The sequence below is a fragment of the Anolis sagrei genome, chromosome 4 (genome assembly GCF_037176765.1).
Source record: "Anolis sagrei isolate rAnoSag1 chromosome 4, rAnoSag1.mat, whole genome shotgun sequence".
Taxonomy (NCBI): Eukaryota; Metazoa; Chordata; class Lepidosauria; order Squamata; family Dactyloidae; genus Anolis; species Anolis sagrei.
This window is the reverse complement of record NC_090024.1, coordinates 223,415,657-223,437,524: the sequence shown is the minus strand read 5'-3', so window position 1 is coordinate 223,437,524 and position 21,868 is coordinate 223,415,657. Positions and strand designations below refer to the sequence as shown.

The following is a 21,868-nucleotide window of genomic DNA, read 5'->3' as shown; positions in this document are numbered from 1 at the left end:
TGAGCTGCCAAGAGTTCTATATAAAAGCCTTTTGTTCATTGTAGGCTGCAAATGCAACCGTTTTGACACGGAATGACAACTTGAGTTGAGATAAGTCAGTGAGGCGAATATTAGGGAACCTATTTGAAATGATTATTTGATATCCTAATACTCAAATGCATCAAGATTGTTATTTGTGTTTGCATAAATTTTGTATAGAGAGAACAAACTAAATTTCAGATGCTCTTTCAGAACAACAATAAGTAATAATAGTATTTTCAGCAGCAGTTAAAAATCCTGTAATTTAACATACACTCCAACATGTTTATTCGAAAGTAAGTCCCACTGAGTTCTTTGGCAAACATATTCAGGGTAGACATGTTGGCCTTGCAGCAAAATATATAATCCACAAAACAGCTCTATGGTTTTTAATATCTTTGCTTGATGAATAAGTCAATGACACTTTGAAAATGTGCATGATGTGTTTTGTGTATTTTGGCTGGCCAATAAAGATGTCACTGTTTTGTTGATTTTGTATTTTCTTGAGTTCTTTGAGGTTTGTTTCAAGGTAGGGATGTGTATAGAGTCAGTTTACTATTGGGTTTGAGTATTGGACAAGGATTCTGAGAGACCAGAGTTTGAAGCACTGCTCAGGAAAACCCTCTGGCTGATCAAGGGAAGTCAAAGAAGAAGGTAATGCCAAATGCCCTCTGAATAAATATTGCCAAGAAAAGCCCCTGTGATAGGATCAGCATAAGTCAGAGTTCAACTAAGGTATATAACAAAAGGATGTGTAAGACTGTAACTCTGAAATATCAGAAGAAGTTTCCATCTTTGAGCAAGGTGAAAGGGCACTTTTCATTTAATCAGATAATATATTGGTGTCCCCAGATGAGAATAATGACTCCAGATCCCTCTGGACTTGCTTTGTGCTGCTTACTAATGACTTCCAAACTTCTGCAGTTAGAAGTTTTCCCTCTGCAGTATTTGCATCTCTTTGTAAAGCTATTCCAAGCCTTGAGGGCATGCAATAATTTTTGAATTAATGTTCATACACAATATGCAAGGGGGTGGAAGACGCCTTGAAATTAGTAGAACAGACTGATTTCCTCCTGGGGCCTTAATTGGATTTAAGAAACAAACTCTTTATCCTTTGTGTTACATGTAGGAAGAAATCAGTATTAAGAAACAAGATACAACCTGTGTCTGTACTGAGAATTTTCTTTGGTGGCAACTGGTTTTCATTTTTTAAACAAAGTTAAAAAATATAACTTGAGTAAGGCCATAATCCTAACCCCACTTAAGTGCAAGTAACCTCCACTGAATTTAATTAAACTTACTTTTCGGTTACATGAAATATATCTCTATCTTTATCTATGTGTCATTTGATTTTTTATGAACAGATTTACAAATCAATCCTGCTTGTTTTTCAGAAAGATGAAACCAGTTAAAAGCAGTGGGAGAATAACAAAATATTGAATGTTGTGCCTGTTGTATTAATGAGCAATGAGATTCTGATAATTTTTAACTAATATAGAGGGGTGGGTAGGTGTGTGTGTGGTTTTGCCAGTTCCTTCCTCGGAAATATAGCCTACTATTCACTGGTGGAAATATGGCCTCAGAAATATAGCCTACTATTCACTCCCATTCATGTACTAACCAGGGCTGACCTTGCTTAGCTTCCATGATCATATGGGATCTAGTGTCTTTAAGATATTTAAGCTAGCTATGACTACCAATATGGAAAAGAAAAAAAAGGAAAACTGCCAAATTTTGGGTAAAGTTTGTCCATAGTGGGAGATGGACCTGAAACAATATAAAGCGAACAATAGGACATCACAATTTTCAACAAGGCTCTTATTTTAAATCTAAAATTAAAGAAGTTGAGACTGGTTTAATTCAAATTATGGGCACACTTTAAAATATAGAGAAGTGTATTTTAATGTGATGAAAACTTGAATAGTAATTTGAGGTAGATAGATTTTTTTTTCATGTCAGGAGTGACTTGAGAAACTGCAAGTCACTTCTGGTATGAGAGACTTGGCTGTCTGCAAGGATGTTGCCCATGGGCTGCCCTGATGTTTGATGTTTTACCATCCTTGTGGGAGGCTTCTCTCATGTCTCAACATGGGGAGCTGGAGCTGACAGAGGGAGCTCAACCCCCTCTCCCCAAATTTGAACCTTTGACCTATTGGTCAGCAATCGTGCTAACACAAGAGTTTAACCCACTGCACCACCAGGTCCTCCATAGGTAGATAGATCTTGCAATAGACATGTCTTTCTCCTGTCATGAAGGAATTCAGAACAGTCATACTTGTTTATAGGATACATTACTGGTAAGCACATGGGCACTTTCCAGGATTTTGGACTACAATGGCCATGATGTCCAGGCAGTGGCCACGTTCCCTTAGAACTTCTGTAGTGGGAGCCCTAATCCTTGGGTAGTTCATTAATTGCCTCCACTCCATCCAGGAGCTGTCTCTACAATAGTGCAAATCCTGTCTGCTTACCCTTATTGGAGTAATGAAACATAGTGAAGCAGATTGGTTTGAATATGCACATTTTGGGTTGTATGAAGCCCCCAACCATTCTTTCATTTGGACCTATTTTCCCAGCCATACAACATACAATATGTCCCAGGAATGCAGTATTGAACTTTTACTAGGGATATTGGGTTCCAATTGTCAGTTGAATAGACTCATCATTACCCTCCAGTCTAAACTGTTTCACCAGGGTTGCTGTAAGGAATAAAGTGTGGGAAATGGCACATGCCATGCATGTAGGAAGATAAAATATATCTATTTAATTAATAAACACATTTGTTTGTATTAATGGGAGCTAGAAATTTCCCTTTTTGAGTTCTCTGAATATTTGAAATCTCCCTTTAAATGCTCATCATCAAATACAATGAACTCCAAAGTTCTTCTCTGTGAAGGATGTGACAATTTAATGAAGACCATATTATTTTTCCTTGTTTCCCTGAGAGGAGCTATCCAAACAGTATGAGGACATGAGAAAGTATCTCCTACTGTATAATGTTGCAGCTGGATTGAAAAATGCTGTCTCCTAATGCAGGTTTAAATTGGGTTTTTTCCATCACCATGTTGAAACATAGCTTTTTATCAAACCTTTGTTGTGTAATGATTTGGTCCAGATATGTATGGTAACATGGTTTGAAACAATATCAATTGTTTAATGCATGTTTATATGATATATATTATTCCAAACGGTGGTGCAGAGGGTTAAACCGCTGCCCTGGTGGTGCAGAGGGTTAAACCGCTGAGCTACGGAACTTACTGACCAAAAGGTTGGTGGTTCGAATCTGGGGAGAGGGGTGAGCTCCTGCTGTTAGTCCCAGCTTCTGCCAACCTAGCAGTTTGAAAACATGCAAATATGAGTAGATCAATAGGTACTGCTTCGGCAGGAAGGTAATGATGCTCCATGCAGTCATGCTGGCCACATGACCTAGGAGGCATCTACAGACAACACCAACTCTTTGGCTTAGAAATGGAGATAAGCAACACCACCCAGAGTCGGACACAACTAGACTTAATGTCAAAGGGAAACCTTTACCTTTATTATTCCAAACTGTTACAAAATTTGATCTCTTCTTAATTATTTTAAATTGACTTTCTATCTTTATAATGCCCTGAGATTTTTGTGATCTAGAGTGGGACATACATATTTTTTCCAAAAAACAAAAATTCACAAGTAGCAGTACTGTCACATTTTACCTGCTAGACCAGAGCTTTCCAAACATTTCATGTTGGTGACACACTTTTTAGACATGCATCACTTTGTGACACAGTAATTTTGTTTTACCGGCAAACTGGAGGTTAAACTAACTTTTTACAAGAGATACATACATAAATTATAATAACAAAATTAATGGCAACACAACATATCTAATGGAAATATTTCATTTATATATTTAAATATATATTATTTATAAGATAATAACATACATTTCCAAGATTTTTGTCATTTCTTATTATGTTTGCATTTGCATACTGTAGCCGACAAACTAATGTGTCATGTTTGGAAAGCTCTGTGGTAGATCCTACCAGAAAGAACAAGTATTTCCTATAATAAGTAGCAAGTGGAATAAGCTGGACTTCATCTGTGCTGCCTCAATGACCCCTTTCCCTCTTGGTCTCTTTAGGGTTTTGTGCTCGCTGTTACTATCATCCGTGAAGCTGTGGAAGAGATCCGATGTTGCATGCGTGACAAGGAAGTGAACTCCCAGATCTACAGCAAACTCACAGCAAGAGGTCAGCTGTTTGGCTCCAGCTTTTCACATCTGCTCACTGCATCCCTTAGCAGACTGCCAGAACAGCAGGAGTTGCAACTCAATCAAATGTTGCTGACAATTAGAAAAGCAGGACTTCTGGAAGAGAGGGAGGGAAAGACTGACTGGGGGCCAGTGTTGTCAAGCTGGGAGGCACGTGGTTTAGCAGCCCTGTCTGTTGTTTGTACTCCAAATGGAGCTATAGGGTCTTTTTACAGGATAAGATGGTAATTTCTTGGAGGTCTGGAGCACAAATGTAAATGTGACTGCTATCCTTTCTCACAAAAAAGAATATTCTGCATCTATCACGTTATTTAAAATGGTTCTCTCATACTGTAATAATAATAATAATAATAATAATTATTATTATTATTATTATTATTATTATTATTATTTATATGTATTCCGCCTTATCTCCCCAAGGGGACTCAGGGCGGATTCCAACATACAAAAAACATAGAGGCAAACATTCAACTTTATACTGAGGGATGCAAATAAGTGGGAAGATATGGCACCTAATCTGCATGTAACAATACACCATGGTTTATGATCCTTGAACTAGCACACCTGTGTCCTCTCTTCCTCCAGCATGGCTTCAAGGAATTTAAAAAATCTGCTTTGTTTGGAGTTAACCACACTGACTGCTATGTTAGAAACCTAATTGTTATTAAGGTTAACTAAATAAAAGATATTTTGAAATTGGCTCATTCCATAAACAGTTTACCTGGCATTCCATCAAAGCATCAAAGGTTGCTGTCTTTTGGACTCACCTTTGGTGTCACCTTGGCGGGCACCACAAAAGGAATTGATGAAAGAAATATGAAGTAAGCTGAATAAATCAGATTTAACTTTCCATCTCATTCATTCTTTAGCCCAACTTTGCTATGAAATTTGCAGGCTGAATTTCTGTTTTGGATGTCTTTTGGAGGTTGTTGCTTTAAAATTCCAGGGTTGTTTTTCTTTTCTTGCTCCCCCTATCCCCAGCTTTCAAGATTATTGAGTAGGGTAAGTGAGACCTACATTTCAAAAACCCTATGAAATGCAAAGAGACCACCTGCCAAGACAGTTCTCCTTTGATACAGATCATTAGCATTTACCAGCTGTATATAAAAAAGTGTTTTCCCAAACCTTTTGTGCTCTGTTTCACAAGTCATGAAGAGTAAGGCCACCTTTTAACAGCCAAAGGTTTAATAAAAACAAATCTTGCTGTCTTTTCTAGTCTATCAGCATATTTTTAATAACGAAGGGAATATTCAAATGGAATAGTCCTGTTCTTGTTGCAGTATTTAGTCACATTCCTCACTATCTGCAATTGTGAGGGAGGTACTTCTATTAATTCATATATGAAAAATCTAGTTTGGGGCTCTGGTGGCTCATTGTTCAAGCAACAGAGAGCACCTTTCTCTGAAGTTGCAGAAGCAGTCAAACAATGCATGGTAGATTTGGGTCATCATCATGCCACTGGATATCTATCCCTGTGTTTGGGAAGGAAGTTGTTGTAATACTTAATGTTTTGAGAATGTACGTTTGGGTTATCTTCAACACTTAGTGGCTCTCTTAGAATCGTTAAATAAATTGTTGCCTAATAAGTGAACACAATATAATTAGTATTTACACAAGGTATATCATAGTTTCACTTTATTTTGTCATTTTTGGCCAAAAGAAAATAGTAAATAGTATCAATTCAGTGAGTTGACTCAGACATAACCAGAAGAATCCAAGGGGACCATGCTTTAAAGTTAGGGGTAACAATTGGATTTGGGTGACTGTTTATTTGATTTTTTTTGTTTCCTTCAACTGGCTTGTTGTGGTTAATTCACTACTCTTTTGTGTGTGTGTATGTGTGTGTGTATATATACATACACACACACACACACATTCTAAATTTGATACTTGAGTCTTCTTTTCTTGTGTGCTGCATGCATTGTGTTTGTAGCACCCCTGAATGGAGGTCCTTGAGAGATATGCTTAAACCTCAGCCTAATTCATTCAAAACAATTGGATCTATGGGCCTCAATCTTAAGAGCTGTGTTTCCCAATGCAATTTTGACTTTCAAAAGTTTTCCTTTGATACAACTCAAGGATGCCACTTCTGTGTGAGTGTGTAAAACAGCTTCATGAATTTGCAGAATGTGTGTAAGGAAGATTAGATAAGGGTTTGTATAAATGAATTAACACTGTTGTAGGTTTTTGTTTCTTTAATGACAGTTCACCATTTGTAGCAGCAAGCACAGGATTGGAAGAAGTCTTGAGCTTCTATTAGCAGGAGTGATAAAGTGCTTTGATAAGAGTGCAACATTTGCCACAAGAAAACCTGGCCATCTGCAATTCTAGAAGAAACTTTCATTATTCCTTTTGAAGAAGAGACACTGAAGCCCATCATATGCTGAAAGCTTATTAAATTAGACAACATTCACCCCATGGCTCAAAGCTGTGATATGCTGTATCCCTTAAGACAGCCTTTCTTAACCAAGCATTTTCCAACATTATTTGACTCCGGTCATGCTGACCAAGAGTGGATTGTGGGATGCATTCCCTGATATCTAGAGGGTGCCAGGATAAGGACTGGTGCCTTGAATATACAAACTAAAGGCCTGAATTGTTTCTTCATCCTATTTCCCTTAGTGGCCAACAAGATACCCCAATAGGAAGTCCCAGAGAAGGGCACCTGATCCAGAATGGCTCCTCTTGTTTCTTAGTTTTCAGTTAGTTTAATTTCCTTGTTCAATTTGTGCATGAGTAAAAACAACTTTTGAAGGAAGTAGTTTCTTTCTTCTAAAGCAATACATAGGGATGTTGCAGACATTGGGTTAGAGCCCATATGGGCAACATCCAACAGTTCAGGGGCCACTTTTAGGCCCCCAGATTATATAGTAGTCCATTCTGAACTTAAAAAATGGTTGTGATCTTGGTCTCCTCTCTCTCCCCTTTTTGGGGGGTGAGCTGAGCGGATTGGTCTCTGTACCCCATTTGGCTACAATACTGATGTTTATGGAACAGGAAAATTAAAAACTAAAAAATCACTTTGGGCATCAAAGAACTAGTTTATATAGTCCACAAATAGCAAAAAATAGGGGGGAGGGGCTCATGTAAACTAGAGACCATGTTTTCCTCTCCCTGGATAAATGCTGCCCTCTTAGTGTGAAAGAGAAAGGAAAATGTCTTCTTTACCTTTTCTATCACTTTATGATATGTGTATGTCTCCTGCCTCCCCTTTCATTGGGCTTGGCTTCTTTCAACCAAAAGAGCTATTTTATGTAATTGTATATTCTTCTTAATGTTCTTCTACTTGAACCAATTTAATGTTCCAGCCTCAATCAGAATATGAATTCCGCCTAATTCTAAACAATGTTTTCCAAGAAAGCTGTACAGGAGATGAATTATTACATCTCTATTTTTCACCAACAGGAACAATGAAAGTGAAAAGCTCCAGTATTCAAGTGGGGGATCTTATCATTGTGGAAAAGGTATGCCTGCATTTGCCAATATTCTATACATTTCCAAAGGCTTTTTTGTAATGCTGTGTGTCGTAATCTTCAAAACAGTAATAATCTTGTGTTCTAAAGAGTATTCTTTTTAAAACTCCTCATAGCTAGGGCATGTCTTCAATTTAGATGGTGTTCTGAACATTTGATAACTGTCTTTCTTTTCTTTTTTTGTAACACAGAATCAGCGTGTCCCTGCCGACATGATCTTCCTAAGAACATCAGAAAAGAATGGTAAACATCTGGAGCCAATTGTGAAAATAGCCACTAACCTTTTGCCGGTTATTTGGGACAAAATAATCTTTTTGAAAATGTAACCTGAGTATATATAATTTTAGACTCAACATGTCTCCTTGAGTCAAACAAGTTCTTTTTTGATAGTTCAAGTATCTTTCTTGCTTTATAGTTCCTGGTCATTTAAAGCATCAAGGCTCTTTGCCCTGGAGGGTGTCCTGTTTTATAAGGTCAACCAATGTGCAGAAAAGAGAGATTAATGCTGACTGCTATCACTCACTTTGGCTTTGCTGAGCTTGACTTTTAACATACATCACTTGTTATTTGGATAGCATGAAAAGTCCTCCTTGTAAAAAGTTTCCATGTCTGGAATGAGTGATTCTGAGGTTTCTTTGGGTATTTATTGACTTAATTTCAAATAGAACTTTAAGGAAATAAAAACATGATTTTGAAAATGACATGATTTAAAGCCTGTGTGTGATAATATTTATCAAGTGAACAGCTGCCTGTGGCACTGTTTACTCAAGTGCAGCCATATTACTGTCCTGGTGGCCACAGTCAAATTGTTTGAGGGTCATATAAAAACAATGACCCAGATCAAAAGTGCACCAAGAAGGCTTGCATGGAACTGTCTCCAACACTGCAGCAATTGGGTTGTGACATTCAAAACATTGAAAAATACATACACACACTTGAAAGAATGAGTTAATGGCAAAGTTTCTGCTTGCAGCATTGTTCTGGGAATATGAGTTGAAATGAATGTCCTTAGTTATTCGCCTCCCTTGGTGTTCTGTGTAGATGGTTGGAACTAACACATGGATTCATCAAGACAAAGACAAACTTCTGAATCACTGTCAGACTTGTAGTTTTTATGATGCTATATGAAGAACAACAGCATCCCATCCTACTAACACAGATTAAATATTTACAGGTTCCTGCTTTCTCCGAACGGATCAGCTGGATGGTGAAACAGACTGGAAATTACGCCTGCCAGTTAGTTGTACTCAGAGGTTACCCACGGCTTCAGTACGTACAAATATCTAACTTGCAGCTGGTGGTTGTTTCAAATCTTTGAAAAAATAACTAAAAACCAAAACTAGGCTCACTTGAGCACCTATTCTTCATTAGCTGATTTGAAATGAATGGCAAGTGGACATGAGTCTTTCCACAACTTCTATAAGTAACGTTCTGAAATTGTTTAAATCAAGAGTGGTTAAAAAATCATCCCTACAGTTATTGTTTGACTGTATCTCCCAGTATTCTTCACCATTGCCTAAACAGGCTTGCACTTCTTGTATTTGTGCTGAATAAAATCTGAAATGTCATAGGATTTCTGTCCCTGGCTTAGGTGGCAGAATAAGATTCACTAATGCAACATATGAATAAAAAGCAGGGTTTGTTTTCATCTGTACAGCTCTCATGTCAGAGATTCCTTTTTCTGGTGAGAGTCCTAAAGGATAATCTGTCAAAAAGTGTTTCTTGGCAATAAGTGGAAGATAGAGCCAACTATGAAAATCCATATACGAATATACTGTCCCTCATCATACACAAAAATACATCAATTTTTCTGCTTCCCTTCTTTCTGTGTGACTACTGGATGAAAACAATGTAAAATTATCACTGCTATATCCTAACTGGGTTTCTGTATATCATTTTGATGAAGGAGCAAATAACAACAAATATTCTTTCCATTCCTGAGATGAGGTACAAATCAATCTTGCTAAAAGCTTGCTAGCATAAGACTTACCAACTTACCAACTACTTCTTCCATCACAATCATTTCAGGGTTTTTTCTTTCCTTCCTGCCCATGCATTTTCCTTCCCTCTATATGGTTTTGATCTCCTGCATACAATTAGCCCATGTATAGTGAGGTTGTCCCCTTCACCTCAAAAGGTTTCATTGCTTCTTTATAAAGTGGGATTTCTTTGAAATATGAAGTTTAGTGGATTTTAATACTTCTTGCAACTTTTCTCAGGACCTTCTTCAAATCCGCTCATATGTGTATGCAGAGGAACCAAACATTGACATCCACAACTTCGTTGGAACATTCACTCGAGTAAGTGGTTGCTTTGTTGTTGAAGGAAATAAAATTAAAATAATGTCTTCAACTCTATAAAACCCTCAGGCTTGGGGACAATTTTGACATTCTTTAAGAAGATGGTGTGTCTGGCACATGGTTCATAATGTAGGGGTGGCGGGTCTGCCTCTGAATATCTGTATTTTTAGGATGTCTGAGGTTTCTATGTCATTTGCATAGATCTGTATTATTTTCTAAAAGGAATTTGTAACAACTTTTGCAGCATTTCTATGACAGGCTCCAAGCAGGTAGTCTGTAATGACTTTCTTTCTATATAGAATCATAGAATTCTAAATTAGGGAGAGACATCCAGTCCAAATGCTGCCATGCAGGAAGACATTACTAAAGCACCTCATCTAACTTCTGTATAGAATCATAAAAAAGAAAAGAAAAACCTTTCTGGATACCATATTCCTGAAATGGGAAAGATGCACATGTCCTCAGTCCTTTTATAAGTGGGACAGCAGTAGCAATAGTGCTGTAGAATTAACACATTCATGTCAGTTCACAAAGATCCAAAAATAATGTAATCCTTGTTCTTAGAAAAGTCTGTACAAAACAGCTCTTAAGAATTCATATTTGTGTGTGTGGGATGGTTAACTCTTTCAGGAGGACAGTGACCCACCTGTGAATGAAAGCTTAAGTATTGAAAATACGCTATGGGCAAGCACAGTAATTGCTTCAGGTAAGGACAATTCAACATGTGAATTTATAATGGAGCATGTTAGCATTTTTTTAAAAAACAAAACTTCTTTGTAATTGAAATAATCATCTCTTGTCATTGAAAATTAGACTTTGGAATAAAGTTTCCCACTTGTCCCAACATCACCAGCAAGTTTGAGCTGACATTTAATTACCCCTTGGACATTTATAGATGAGAAGGCTGTTGGAATTCCAATAACCTTTGGGCAAATCATCCACTGCTAGAATAGCACTTAATTGCAGTCAGTATTGACATTTTAAATCTGTAACAGAAAGGGTGTCAGAGACATTATAAATGGAAGCGAGGATAAAAGAACTCCATGTAAACACACCCATTTGCACCCCTTGTTTGTGGCTCCATAGGGGAGCATCTTGTAAAAGCAGGACCAGATGTATCATCCAGAAGTAGCAAGGAATCAAAGAACTCTCTGATAAGCTCCTTTTTTCCAAAACAGAGATTACTGTTTTGCTTTCCCCCCAGATGGGCAGTTAATGTATTTTTCCCTTTCTATATAGGAATCTTTCTTCCTCTCTCTCCACTCTGCTTCTTACCCTCCCCCTTCTCTCTACCACCTTTTTGTCTCCCCCATCTCTTCTTTATACCCATATAATGGGTTGCTGGGGAAAAGATGGATAGATCTTGCAGAGGGCTAAATTGATGTCTTACATAGGGCTTTTTAAATTAGGATGCAGACCACATGAGACCAGGCTGAAGCCTGCTGGTGCCCCATAGATTTAAAGGGTGAACTGTGCAGATGCTTCATGAGATCTTCAGTCAGTACTTTCTGATGTGATCTACTACTTTCAGGAATGAATTGACTGCAATTGAGGAGCACAAGAACAAGTATAAAATTACATGTCAGGGATCCCAAATAGACTGGAAACTCCTATATGTACAGGTGCCTTGTCTCACAAACACTGAATACACAGTCATGGTGGAGTTTGGGCATCATACGTATATCACATGGGAAAAGCATGAGCAACATGCAGTCTACTAATATAACCTTTTGTGTTGATTTCTGAGAAAGTTTGAAATCAAGATTGAACTAACATTGTGCATTAGAAAATGGATTTCTAGGTTTTCTGAATGTATCTGTTTAAAGCTTACTTCAGCAAGTTCCAGGAGAACAAATGTGCAGTATTGCATGTTGTAACAAAGTCATGGCTCAAGAGAATCTTAGGTAGTATCATAGCACATATATTCAATGACAGATTACTTTTAGAAATAATTTTCCTGTTCATCTTCACTTTCTTCCTTTCTTTCACTGAAGTTATTACCCAGGGAAGCAGACTCCCAGACCTTTCAAGCATCTTGCTAAAAATGAGTATACAGTTACACATTTCGGTTTGCTATTCAATCCTTGTCTATATAAGGGGCAACTTTTTATCAACTCTTCTTTCCCTGAGAGTCTGATATATATAGTAGTCATGAATACTGAGGTGCTTGTCTGAGATAGTTCTAGTGGAAGCATAATAAAAAATAAAGGTTTCCCCTGACATTAAGTGTCTGACTCAGGGGGGTGGTCCGACTCTTGAGAGTGGTGCTCATCTCCATTTCTAAGCCAAGGAGCCAGTGTTGTCCATAGACACTTCCAAGGTCATGTGGCCAGCATGATTGCATGGAGCACCATTACCTTCCTGCAGAAGCAGTACCTATTGATCTACTCACATTTGTGTGTTTTCGAACTGCTAGATTGGCAGAAGCTGAAGCTAACCACAGGAGCTCACCCCACCCCCCGGATTTGAACTGACAACCTTTCGGTCAGCAAGTTCAGCAGCTCAGTGGTTTAACCTGCTGTGCCACCAAGGGACCAGTGGAAGCATACACGGACATTAAAAATAACTAGCCATTCAGTTCAATATACTTGATCAATCTAAAATTTCATTGCATATGGAAAAATTACAAGTAGCATAAGTGCCACATCTGACAGAAACAGTGATGATTGTTAACAGTCCTGGATGGGAGAAAAAAGATCCTACAAGTTTGGGTAAAACATTGAAATATTTTCATGTTTTTAGGCTTTTTATTTTTGTTGGGAAAATGTATCCATCAAAGCCACAATTACTGAGGCGATTTGCTCGGATTCCTCTCACAAATATTTTTTAGGCAGATACAAATACAAACCACTTATGCAGGCTTTAAAAAATACTGTATGAATTATCCCAGTTTCTGAGAAAAACAAATGAAGAATAGAATAGGATTGGTTCTTAATTTGACTGCTTCTCTGTTTTCACTACGCTCCTTATCCTAATGCGTTCTTGACATTTTTATCTTGTGATTTTATCCTGTGTGTTTTAATAGTATTAAAAGCCACCTTGGGAGTGGTAATACTTATTTTTTAAATAAATGTCACTGGTAGATGTTCTATTGGCAGAAAGGTGGCATACAATTAACACAAATTAAGCTGTGTAAGTAATACCGGCATAGATTGTATCCATAGAAAGCAAGCTTAGCTGTAGGATGTGGAGATAAGTATCTATTCCTGTTTCTTAAAATGACTCACATTTATATGCATAACAATTGCCTTTACTGTGTCATGTTTCTCCCTGAGGCTATCAGATAGACAATTAGGATCAATGTCTGCATGTTTGCTTGTTTTTCTTGTAAAAACACCTCTTTTCTTTAACATTTCTCCCAATCCTGACTTAAGAGCTCTTGTATCCACAGGAACAGTTGTGGGAGTTGTTCTGTACACAGGTCGGGAACTGCGCAGTGTTATGAATACATCAAATCCACGGAATAAGGTAGCATAAGAAATACCTTTAAAAATACATTAAGGTGCAAACTTTATAGCTTCTTAATAGCTTTTGTTAGTATGGATATATTGTTGTATTCGAGCATTGAATGTTGGCCTTTTATGTTTGGAATCCACCCTGAGTCCTCCTGGGGAGACAGAGCGGAATATAAATAAAGTTTTATTATTATTTATTATAATAAAATACTATATACACTATAGTATTAATGCAGTTTAGTGCCACTTTAACTGCCATGTCTCAGTGCTATAGAAGCACAACATTCTTTGGCAGAGAACACCTTGTAAAACTACAAGTCCCATGATTAATTCTACAGTGTAGATGCACTTTTGGAAAGACGCTAAGCTAGTCATGGCTGACTACTTCATAAATACACATTATATATACAGTATATATGTTTGTAACATAACCAGTGAGATATGTATACAATGATATGTTTTGGAAAAGCTGTAGAATCCAAAATAAGATCAAGAAAGATGGTAGGCACCCTCCGAGGTTGCAAAGTCTTTTGGAAACTAGGCAAGTGAGGTTTATGTATCTGTGGAATGTCCAGGGCAATCATTGCTGGCAAGATGAGGCAAAGTGACCAATTCACACTTGCCTCAAACAGACAAGAGTTCTTTCTCCCACACTGGATATTCCACAGATATATAAACTTCACTTGCCTAGTTTCCAACAGACCTCACAACCTTTAAGGATGCTTGCCATAGATGTGGGTGAAACATCAGGAAAGAATGCTTTTGGAACATGGCCATACAGCACGGAAACCTCACAGCAACCCAGCTATTGCAGCCATTAAAGCCTTCAACAACACATTTAGAAATACATTTGAAATACATGATGGACTACAAAGATCAGTATGATGTACTAATAATAGTTATCATTGTAATGGTGTTCAAAATAATAACAATGTTAGTCTGTTACAGCATAAAAAGGAACGAGGAAGGAAGGAATCTAGTAATGTCTTTTATTGATTTATTTTAGATGATGTATTGTAACATGAAGTTTGTATAATTCAGTCCATTGCCATTTTAAGTCGATTTAAATCCACAAAAGTTTGTGCTAAAATAAATCAAGTCTGAAAGATAATGCTGGATTCCTCCTTTCACACTCTCTTTATCCTACAAATACCAAAGGCGCTTTTTTGTAATTAAAGAAAGATTCCCTAAGTATGACATACTAGTACTAGCATGATTATGCATTCATTTTTTTTAAAATGTGGAATAATGTGTGTACACACTGGGCTTGAAGTGCAGCACAAAATTCTAAATGTTATTGGTATCCAAACATTTCACAAATTATTTAAATACCTGAAAGTAACTCTTAAAAAAATCTAATTTCAGCATCTAAATTTTTGGTACATCCAGCAATTTGTCAAACAATAATAATAGTACCAGTATCCGGATGGTGCTGGTATTATAAAAAGAGTAGTACTACCAAAATTATTGTTTACAATGCTTTAAATGCTGATTTGGCACAATAGCAAAAAAAAATGACATGTTTTATTCATTAAAATAAAAGACTACAACTTGCAGAGAGCCTGAGGCAAAAGAGATTAGATCAATGGAGATGGAGAGAGCCAAGCATACATAAACATTATCAAGCAAAACATTTAAGATGCATGGTATCATCTCAGAAGAGCTACAGGAAGGGATGGGAACAAAAGGAAAACACCAGCAATTGACCGAAAAAATTTTTTGGAGGAAAGGGGAATAAGAACTTTAAAATAGGTAGCTAAATATTTGGAAGAAATAAAAAAAAATCCCTGTTTCTTCCATTCAAATTATATCCAGATTTTCTCATGCAGCTAAAAAAGAACAGTGTGTTAAATGGAAAAATCGTGGTTTTATACCATAAATATTTAATGGTATAAATATTTCCTGGCCATAGTCAGCATTTCTAACTGTAGCAAATTTAAAAGGAAAGCTCCAGGGAGTTTTTGTCTATACAAAACTATATTATGAATCCTATTATGTGAAGATACTATGACACAATTAGGATGCTTTCTATTTGTTGTATGCCTTCAAATTATTTATGACTTATGGTGACCCCAAATGAGCTCCCCTTAGCTCAATGTTGGAGTACCGAAAAATTTGGCAGCAGGAAAAGTTTTCAGAAAGTCACCTAGTGATTGTTTCAACATTTACACATACCTGTTGTACAGTGTTTATAGAAGATGCTTCAGCTGTACCTCATAAAAAGGATAATCCGCCTGTTTAGCAAGCCTCGCAAATGCTTAATTGTTATCAATAAATGTTTATTTTTTATACCTATTTTATATATCTATATATCTGGGGCCATTAAACATTTCTCAGGCCAAAAGGGGTTGTGAGTGGAAAAGTTTAAGAAGCCCTGCTTCAAACAACTTAATGCATGGGGTGGGAGAATGAGAGGTAACCCATTCTTGCTACATGGTGGAAGCAATCTTTTCTTTTTTCTTTTTCTCAGATTGGCCTCTTTGACTTGGAAGTGAATTGCCTCACTAAGATTCTCTTTGGAGCCTTGGTGGTAGTCTCTCTTGTCATGGTTGCTCTCCAACACTTTGCTGGCCGCTGGTACCTTCAGATCATCAGATTTCTTCTTCTTTTCTCAAATATAATTCCAATTAGGTAAGAAACTGTTTCACCTTGCCACCCCACTCTCAGTTTTTCAGTGTTACATCATGCTCATTTTAGAATGTTCTGCAGTGGCTTTGGTTTAACACAGCATTTATGTGAGTGCACCAACTTTGTTGTTATTGCTGTTGCTCTATGTCTTAACATAGTTTCTGATCTATGGCAAACTTAAGGTGAACCTGTCATGGAATTATCTTGACAAGATTTGTTCAGAGGGGGTTTGTTTTTGCCTTTCTTTGTGATGACAGTGTGACTTGCCCAAGGTCACCTAGTAGAGTGAGAATTCAAACCCTGCTCCCCAGATTCCTAGTCCAACAGAGAAGCCACTACTTCACATCTTTATTTTCAGTGTTATGGGGACACAGCTTCCCACTAGCCATTGGGCCAAAGCTTGTTGGGGGTGTGCCTGGCTGCTCTTCTTCTTCAACAGAGTTACCAAATACTATACATTTAAGTATTATTCTATACCTTTATTATAGAGAAAAGGTAAATTCAGCAGTTGTTGTTTGTCACACACCCAGGTAATAGGCAACACCTGCTGAAATTTCCTTTTCTACACAATATGTAAAAAGTTTAGGAGCTTACCATTTTTAGTCTATCAATCTTCCCATCAGAGCAATGGCAGATGCAATCTGGAGAGAGGGCCTGATACCAGCCATTGGCACCAAGGCAGCATGGAGTTATTTCTTGCTGCTCTTCAGTTCTTCAGATGCCAGAGCAATACCACTTCAATTGGAGGGGGAACCTCACCAACCAAGATTTGGCAGACTACTCGTGTATCTTCCAACTCAAAAGTGGCAGAATCCTTTCTTTGTACCAGATCAGTGTTAACTGTGTGTTTTTCTACAAATTCACAATACAGTTTCTTTAAAGAAGTGTGCAAATTCATAATGTCTAGGTTTTGTTTCTGAATGGTTTCCTCTGATGTATCCACACAGTTTACGTGTAAATCTTGACATGGGGAAAATAGTCTACAGCTGGATGATCCGGAGGGATTCTAAAATTCCTGGCACTGTAGTTCGATCCAGCACAATCCCAGAACAACTAGGAAGAATATCCTATTTGCTTACAGATAAAACAGGTATGATGGGTGGTGGTGAGTAGTAGTGATGTTAGTTATCTTAGGTTTTTTTGTGAAGTATTTTTGTGCCTCTTGTTTTAAGTTGGGTGTGTGTCTACATTTCTAAATAGGGAAAATAAAAATTACCAAAGTGCAGTGTAAATACTTCCAGCTAATCTGTAAACTGAAATTTTATAGATATATTCACAAAGTGATGTCACTGTATTGTTATTGGTTAGCTTCTTTCTATAGTTAAATCGATTTAGTGTGGGATTCTATTTTGTCTGGGAGTAAATTCCATGGAATTCAATGAGGCATCCTACTGAGCAGAGATGCATAATCTCAATGTTAATCTGTTTGTCTGCTGAGGTTTCTCTCTCTGTTATGACTTTTTATTAGAAATAAACTGACACCACCCTTTAGGTCTCATGTGCCTCTTTTCTTGGTCATGAGTCAATTTTCTTTTTTAAAAAAAATCCTTTTCCTTCCATATGGTTTCCTCTCTTTGATAATGACTTTTGCCTCTGCTCCTGTTGTAGGAACCCTAACACAGAATGAAATGGTTTTCAAACGCCTTCATCTTGGAACAGTGTCTTATGGAATAGATTCCATGGATGAAGTTCAGAGCCACATATTTAGCATATATACTCAGGTAAATTCAGTACAATGTTGTGAGTTGTGATCAGAATCCAAATAATGGTGGAACAGGTCTCTCGAGGATTGCATTTTCTCAGACATTGGATTATATGCCACGTAGTGCATAATTTTTGAAACCAAAGGGAGTTTCCGAAGTGGTTTTGTCATTATGGAGACAAGAAAATGAAAGGTTGAGGATTAATCAAAGGGTTAATCAAAGAAGTAAAAATCAGACATTTGACTGGAGTGGAAAATGCCCTAGTTGGATTAGCATCATGTTTCCTTTCACTTTGTTTTTGGGCTGTTTGTTTTCCAGTATTGTGCTTAGCAACAACTTTCTCATTCTCAATACAAAGTAGCCATGGATAACACAGCAGTCACAAAATGAATCAGGAAAATTAAGAGATGGAGGGTTTAACTTCCCTATCTGTGTGATTGCCCCAATGAAAGCACTTCCTTAGGCTGTTGTTTGCCACTGTTTGCTTATTTCTAGACTGGAGGAATTATGTTCTAATTCATACTCTAGTTCCAAGTTTAATCTCCAGCATCTCCTACCATAAAAGTACCTTCGTCAATATACAGGCAGTCCCTAAGTTACCAGCAAGATAGATTCTGTAGGTTTGTTCTTAACTTGAATGTGTATGTACATTGGAACAGGTATATTTTTAAGTGTAACTACAACTCCCCCCTCTCTCCCCCTCTCTCCCCCCCCCCTCTATATATATATAAAGAGAGAGAGAGAGAGTAAGTTTGATAAAACAGCAGCCCAATGTGTTCAAATTCAGACTTGGTAGAATCAAATTAAGTACAAATTAAGTACTGTAACAAGAAGAGATTGAGTGAATCATGTTCCAGTTTCTTGATCCATTCCTTGATCCACTGAGAAAAATGGAATTTACTACTCATAGAAAATTTAGCTGCTAAAAATCAATTGAAGAAGTAAAAACTGGGTACATATGATAGAATCCACAGAAGAAACAAAAATTTCAAGATGCACAAAATACATATGTGTGTTTTTCTTGGTAGAAACACTTGACCTATTGTAGATACTGTTAAAGTTTTCTTCAGGGAATTGTATAGAATAATAAAAGAATGACCCATAAAACCTTCTTCAGGCATCTGTATAAAATCATCAAAGGAGATTTTGGAGTCAAAAGAAAATACACTGAACTTCAGATTAGTATTTGCATGTCCATTCTATACCTCAGGATAAAATGAAATAAAATGCAAACATGAGCAGGATTTTTAACTGTGAATGAGATTATAGAGTTCTTCACACTTCTGCAATACATGTGCATTGAAGAGAATGTGAACCCCACCTTTTGGTCTTGTTGACTCTTTTGATTGCTTCACGCATTCAACCCAACCTTGGAAGAACCCTGTGCCTGTGCAAACCACATTTCTGCAGACTCTGTGCACATGATAAGGGATTCTTGAATAGATAGGGTTTCCAGCCATGAGTACAGAGGGTCACCTACACACACCTTTATGTATGTGTTTGTGACACTTATTTTCCACCTTTCCCACATTAAGCTCAAAGCAGCATACACAGCTCTCGTACTGTCCACTCTGTCTTCAATAACCCTGTCAGGTAGGTCAGGCAGAGAGAAAGTGCCTGGTCCAAGGCCACCCAATAGGTTTTCCTGACTTAGTGTGGGCTGTAACCTGGATTTGCCCATTTTCAGTTCATGAGCAAGTACACCAAGCTGATACTCATTGCTTGGAACTGTATGCCAGTTTCTTGTTACTTGTCAGTACTTCTGAAGTTTTCAGTGAGCATGACACAAGCCTCCATCAAAACCCAACTTTTATTCAATAATGGAAAAGTCATGTTTAGCATTGGTAAACAGAGCTTCTCAGTGTATATAGGTTTAAATATAATTAAAAGGTTAGATTCTTTGGTAATTGGAAGCATTTGCTGGCCATGATTCATTTAAACTGTAGTTCTGATTCATTGCTCTAATTACTGTTACCATGCTATGCCCTTTGACCTGGAAGTGAAACTTTTGTCCTCTTGACTCAAGAGGTTAACAGAACAGGAAACTGGTTGGCTATATGTTCCCCCTGTGACCACCATAATTTAGTAATTGCAAAATTACCTGAAAGGGTAGATGCTGAGTCTAAAAATAGTATTAAAAATTAAACGATCCGCTTTCTACCTCCATGTCAGCCCATCTGTTTCTTCTTTTTCACTGATCATGTGTTTCAGAGTATAAAAGACAGATCATTCCAAATTATAAACCTCTTTTGGAGATCAATGATTTGAGTGTAAAACATCTTACAACTCTTTAGGAAGAGGAATTGATGAGGTTAATCTGGTAGCACATCCTTAAGAAATGTTTGCCTGACATTGACTTTTTATTGTTCTAAACTAGGATATGAAACCTGTCTTCCAGATTATGTTGGATTGCAACTCCCATCAGCCACTGTAAATAATGAGGGATTTTGGAAAATCCAGTCCAGCAACATCTGAAAGGCTCAAGTGAAACCAGTAAAACCAGTGTAGTCTAGACAAAACTTCACTGGGTTTGGATAGAGATCTGAATTGATATCCCCAGGAAGTTGCAGTCCAACTCACCTGTGTATTTATTCCATGATTTTGAACTATTTCATCTCTTTCGAAACCCAGAAATTTTTATTCATTCATTAAGGCACATTTCAAACTTACTAAAGCACTCTGAAATCTTATTGATTTCAGTGGGAGAACTGAACTTTCTGTCAGTAGGATTTAGCAGTACCTTATAGTTTGATGGATCGTGCCTTACATTCTACAATCTACAGTAATTCCTCCTAAGGCTGTGCTTGATAATGGTATGAACTTCCAGAAGCTTGCACAAGAGAGAGCAGGTTAGTTGAAGGTTCCAGAAGCTGTGGTAAACATTGGGCTGATTTTTAATTTATTTAGCATACTTTACCACTAAGCTTCATTTTTTTTTAAATTGTCACAACTTGTAAAGCAAAAAAATAACAATTTACAGTTGTAAATAAGGGGTATTAATGGAAGCAAGGGCTTTCCTAATTAACATGGTTAATTTTCTTTTTTAACTCTCTCTTTTTTAGCAGTCCCATGAACCACCTGCTCTAAAAGGCCCAACTCTGGCTACCAAAGTTCGTAAAACCCTGAGCAGCCGTGTCCATGAAGCTGTGAAAGCAATTGCCCTCTGCCATAATGTGACTCCTGTCTATGAATCAAATGGTGTGACAGATCAAGCCGAAGCCGAGAGGCACTATGAAGATTCTTGCAGGGTGTATCAAGCAGCTAGTCCTGATGAGGTAAAACGTGCCTTGAAAAAATAACCAGGTTTTCTCTTATTGCTTGTCTCCCCACCACACATACACACTATATTGATAATTTGGGTGGTTAAGGATCCGTGCCTGCTTATTAAGTTTCACCTTGCAGCAGTGCTAGGAAATTTGTTCATAAAAATAAAGTTGGCTTCTTTAAGTGCCATTTTCTTGTGTGTTAAGATAAAACTTTTAGATTGTACCATCATGTTGCTGCTGTTGCTATTGTTATCATTATGTGCCTTCAAGTAGTTTTCTACTTGTGTTCTTGGCAAGATTTGTTCAGAAAAAGGTTTGCCTTGGCCTTCCTCTTTGCTGAGAGAGTGTGACTTACCCAAAGGCACCCAGTGAGATTCATGGCTAAGTGGGGATTTGAATATTGGTCTTCATATTCATAGTCCAGTGCTCAAACCCATTATGTGCACCATTTGTGAGGGTCATTTAAAAAAATTAAAAGAAAAACCACCAATGTCAATTAAAAATAGACAAAATATGCTGGAATCTTGATTCATTTATATTTATTTATTTACCATAATTATAACCTGGCTTTCTTACAACAGGCAACAATTTCATGCCATACATACACGTATCAAATAAACAATTACAATTGAAAACCAAACAATTAATACCTGAATTATTAAAAAATCAATTAAAATCACACCATCCAAAATATAATCCAGGGCTGTTCCATTTATTAATCACAATGATTCTTGGTCGCTTATTGTACTGAGTCAAAAGCTTGGTCACATAGT

General features: G+C 37.3%; 1 protein-coding gene across 1 annotated transcript in view; it reads left to right on the top strand.

The window, feature by feature from the left end:
- ATP9A (ATPase phospholipid transporting 9A (putative)) overlaps positions 1-21,868 on the top strand; it is a 97,788-nt gene that overhangs the window by 34,185 nt on the left and 41,735 nt on the right. The window contains exons 4-14 of the mRNA XM_060772099.2: positions 4,142-4,250; positions 7,676-7,734; positions 7,935-7,986; positions 8,918-9,012; positions 9,963-10,043; positions 10,674-10,749; positions 13,435-13,511; positions 15,969-16,129; positions 17,074-17,216; positions 17,735-17,847; positions 20,892-21,104. Coding sequence (XP_060628082.1) covers positions 4,142-4,250; positions 7,676-7,734; positions 7,935-7,986; positions 8,918-9,012; positions 9,963-10,043; positions 10,674-10,749; positions 13,435-13,511; positions 15,969-16,129; positions 17,074-17,216; positions 17,735-17,847; positions 20,892-21,104 — 1,179 coding nt within the window. The remainder of the gene's footprint in view (positions 1-4,141; positions 4,251-7,675; positions 7,735-7,934; positions 7,987-8,917; positions 9,013-9,962; positions 10,044-10,673; positions 10,750-13,434; positions 13,512-15,968; positions 16,130-17,073; positions 17,217-17,734; positions 17,848-20,891; positions 21,105-21,868) is intronic.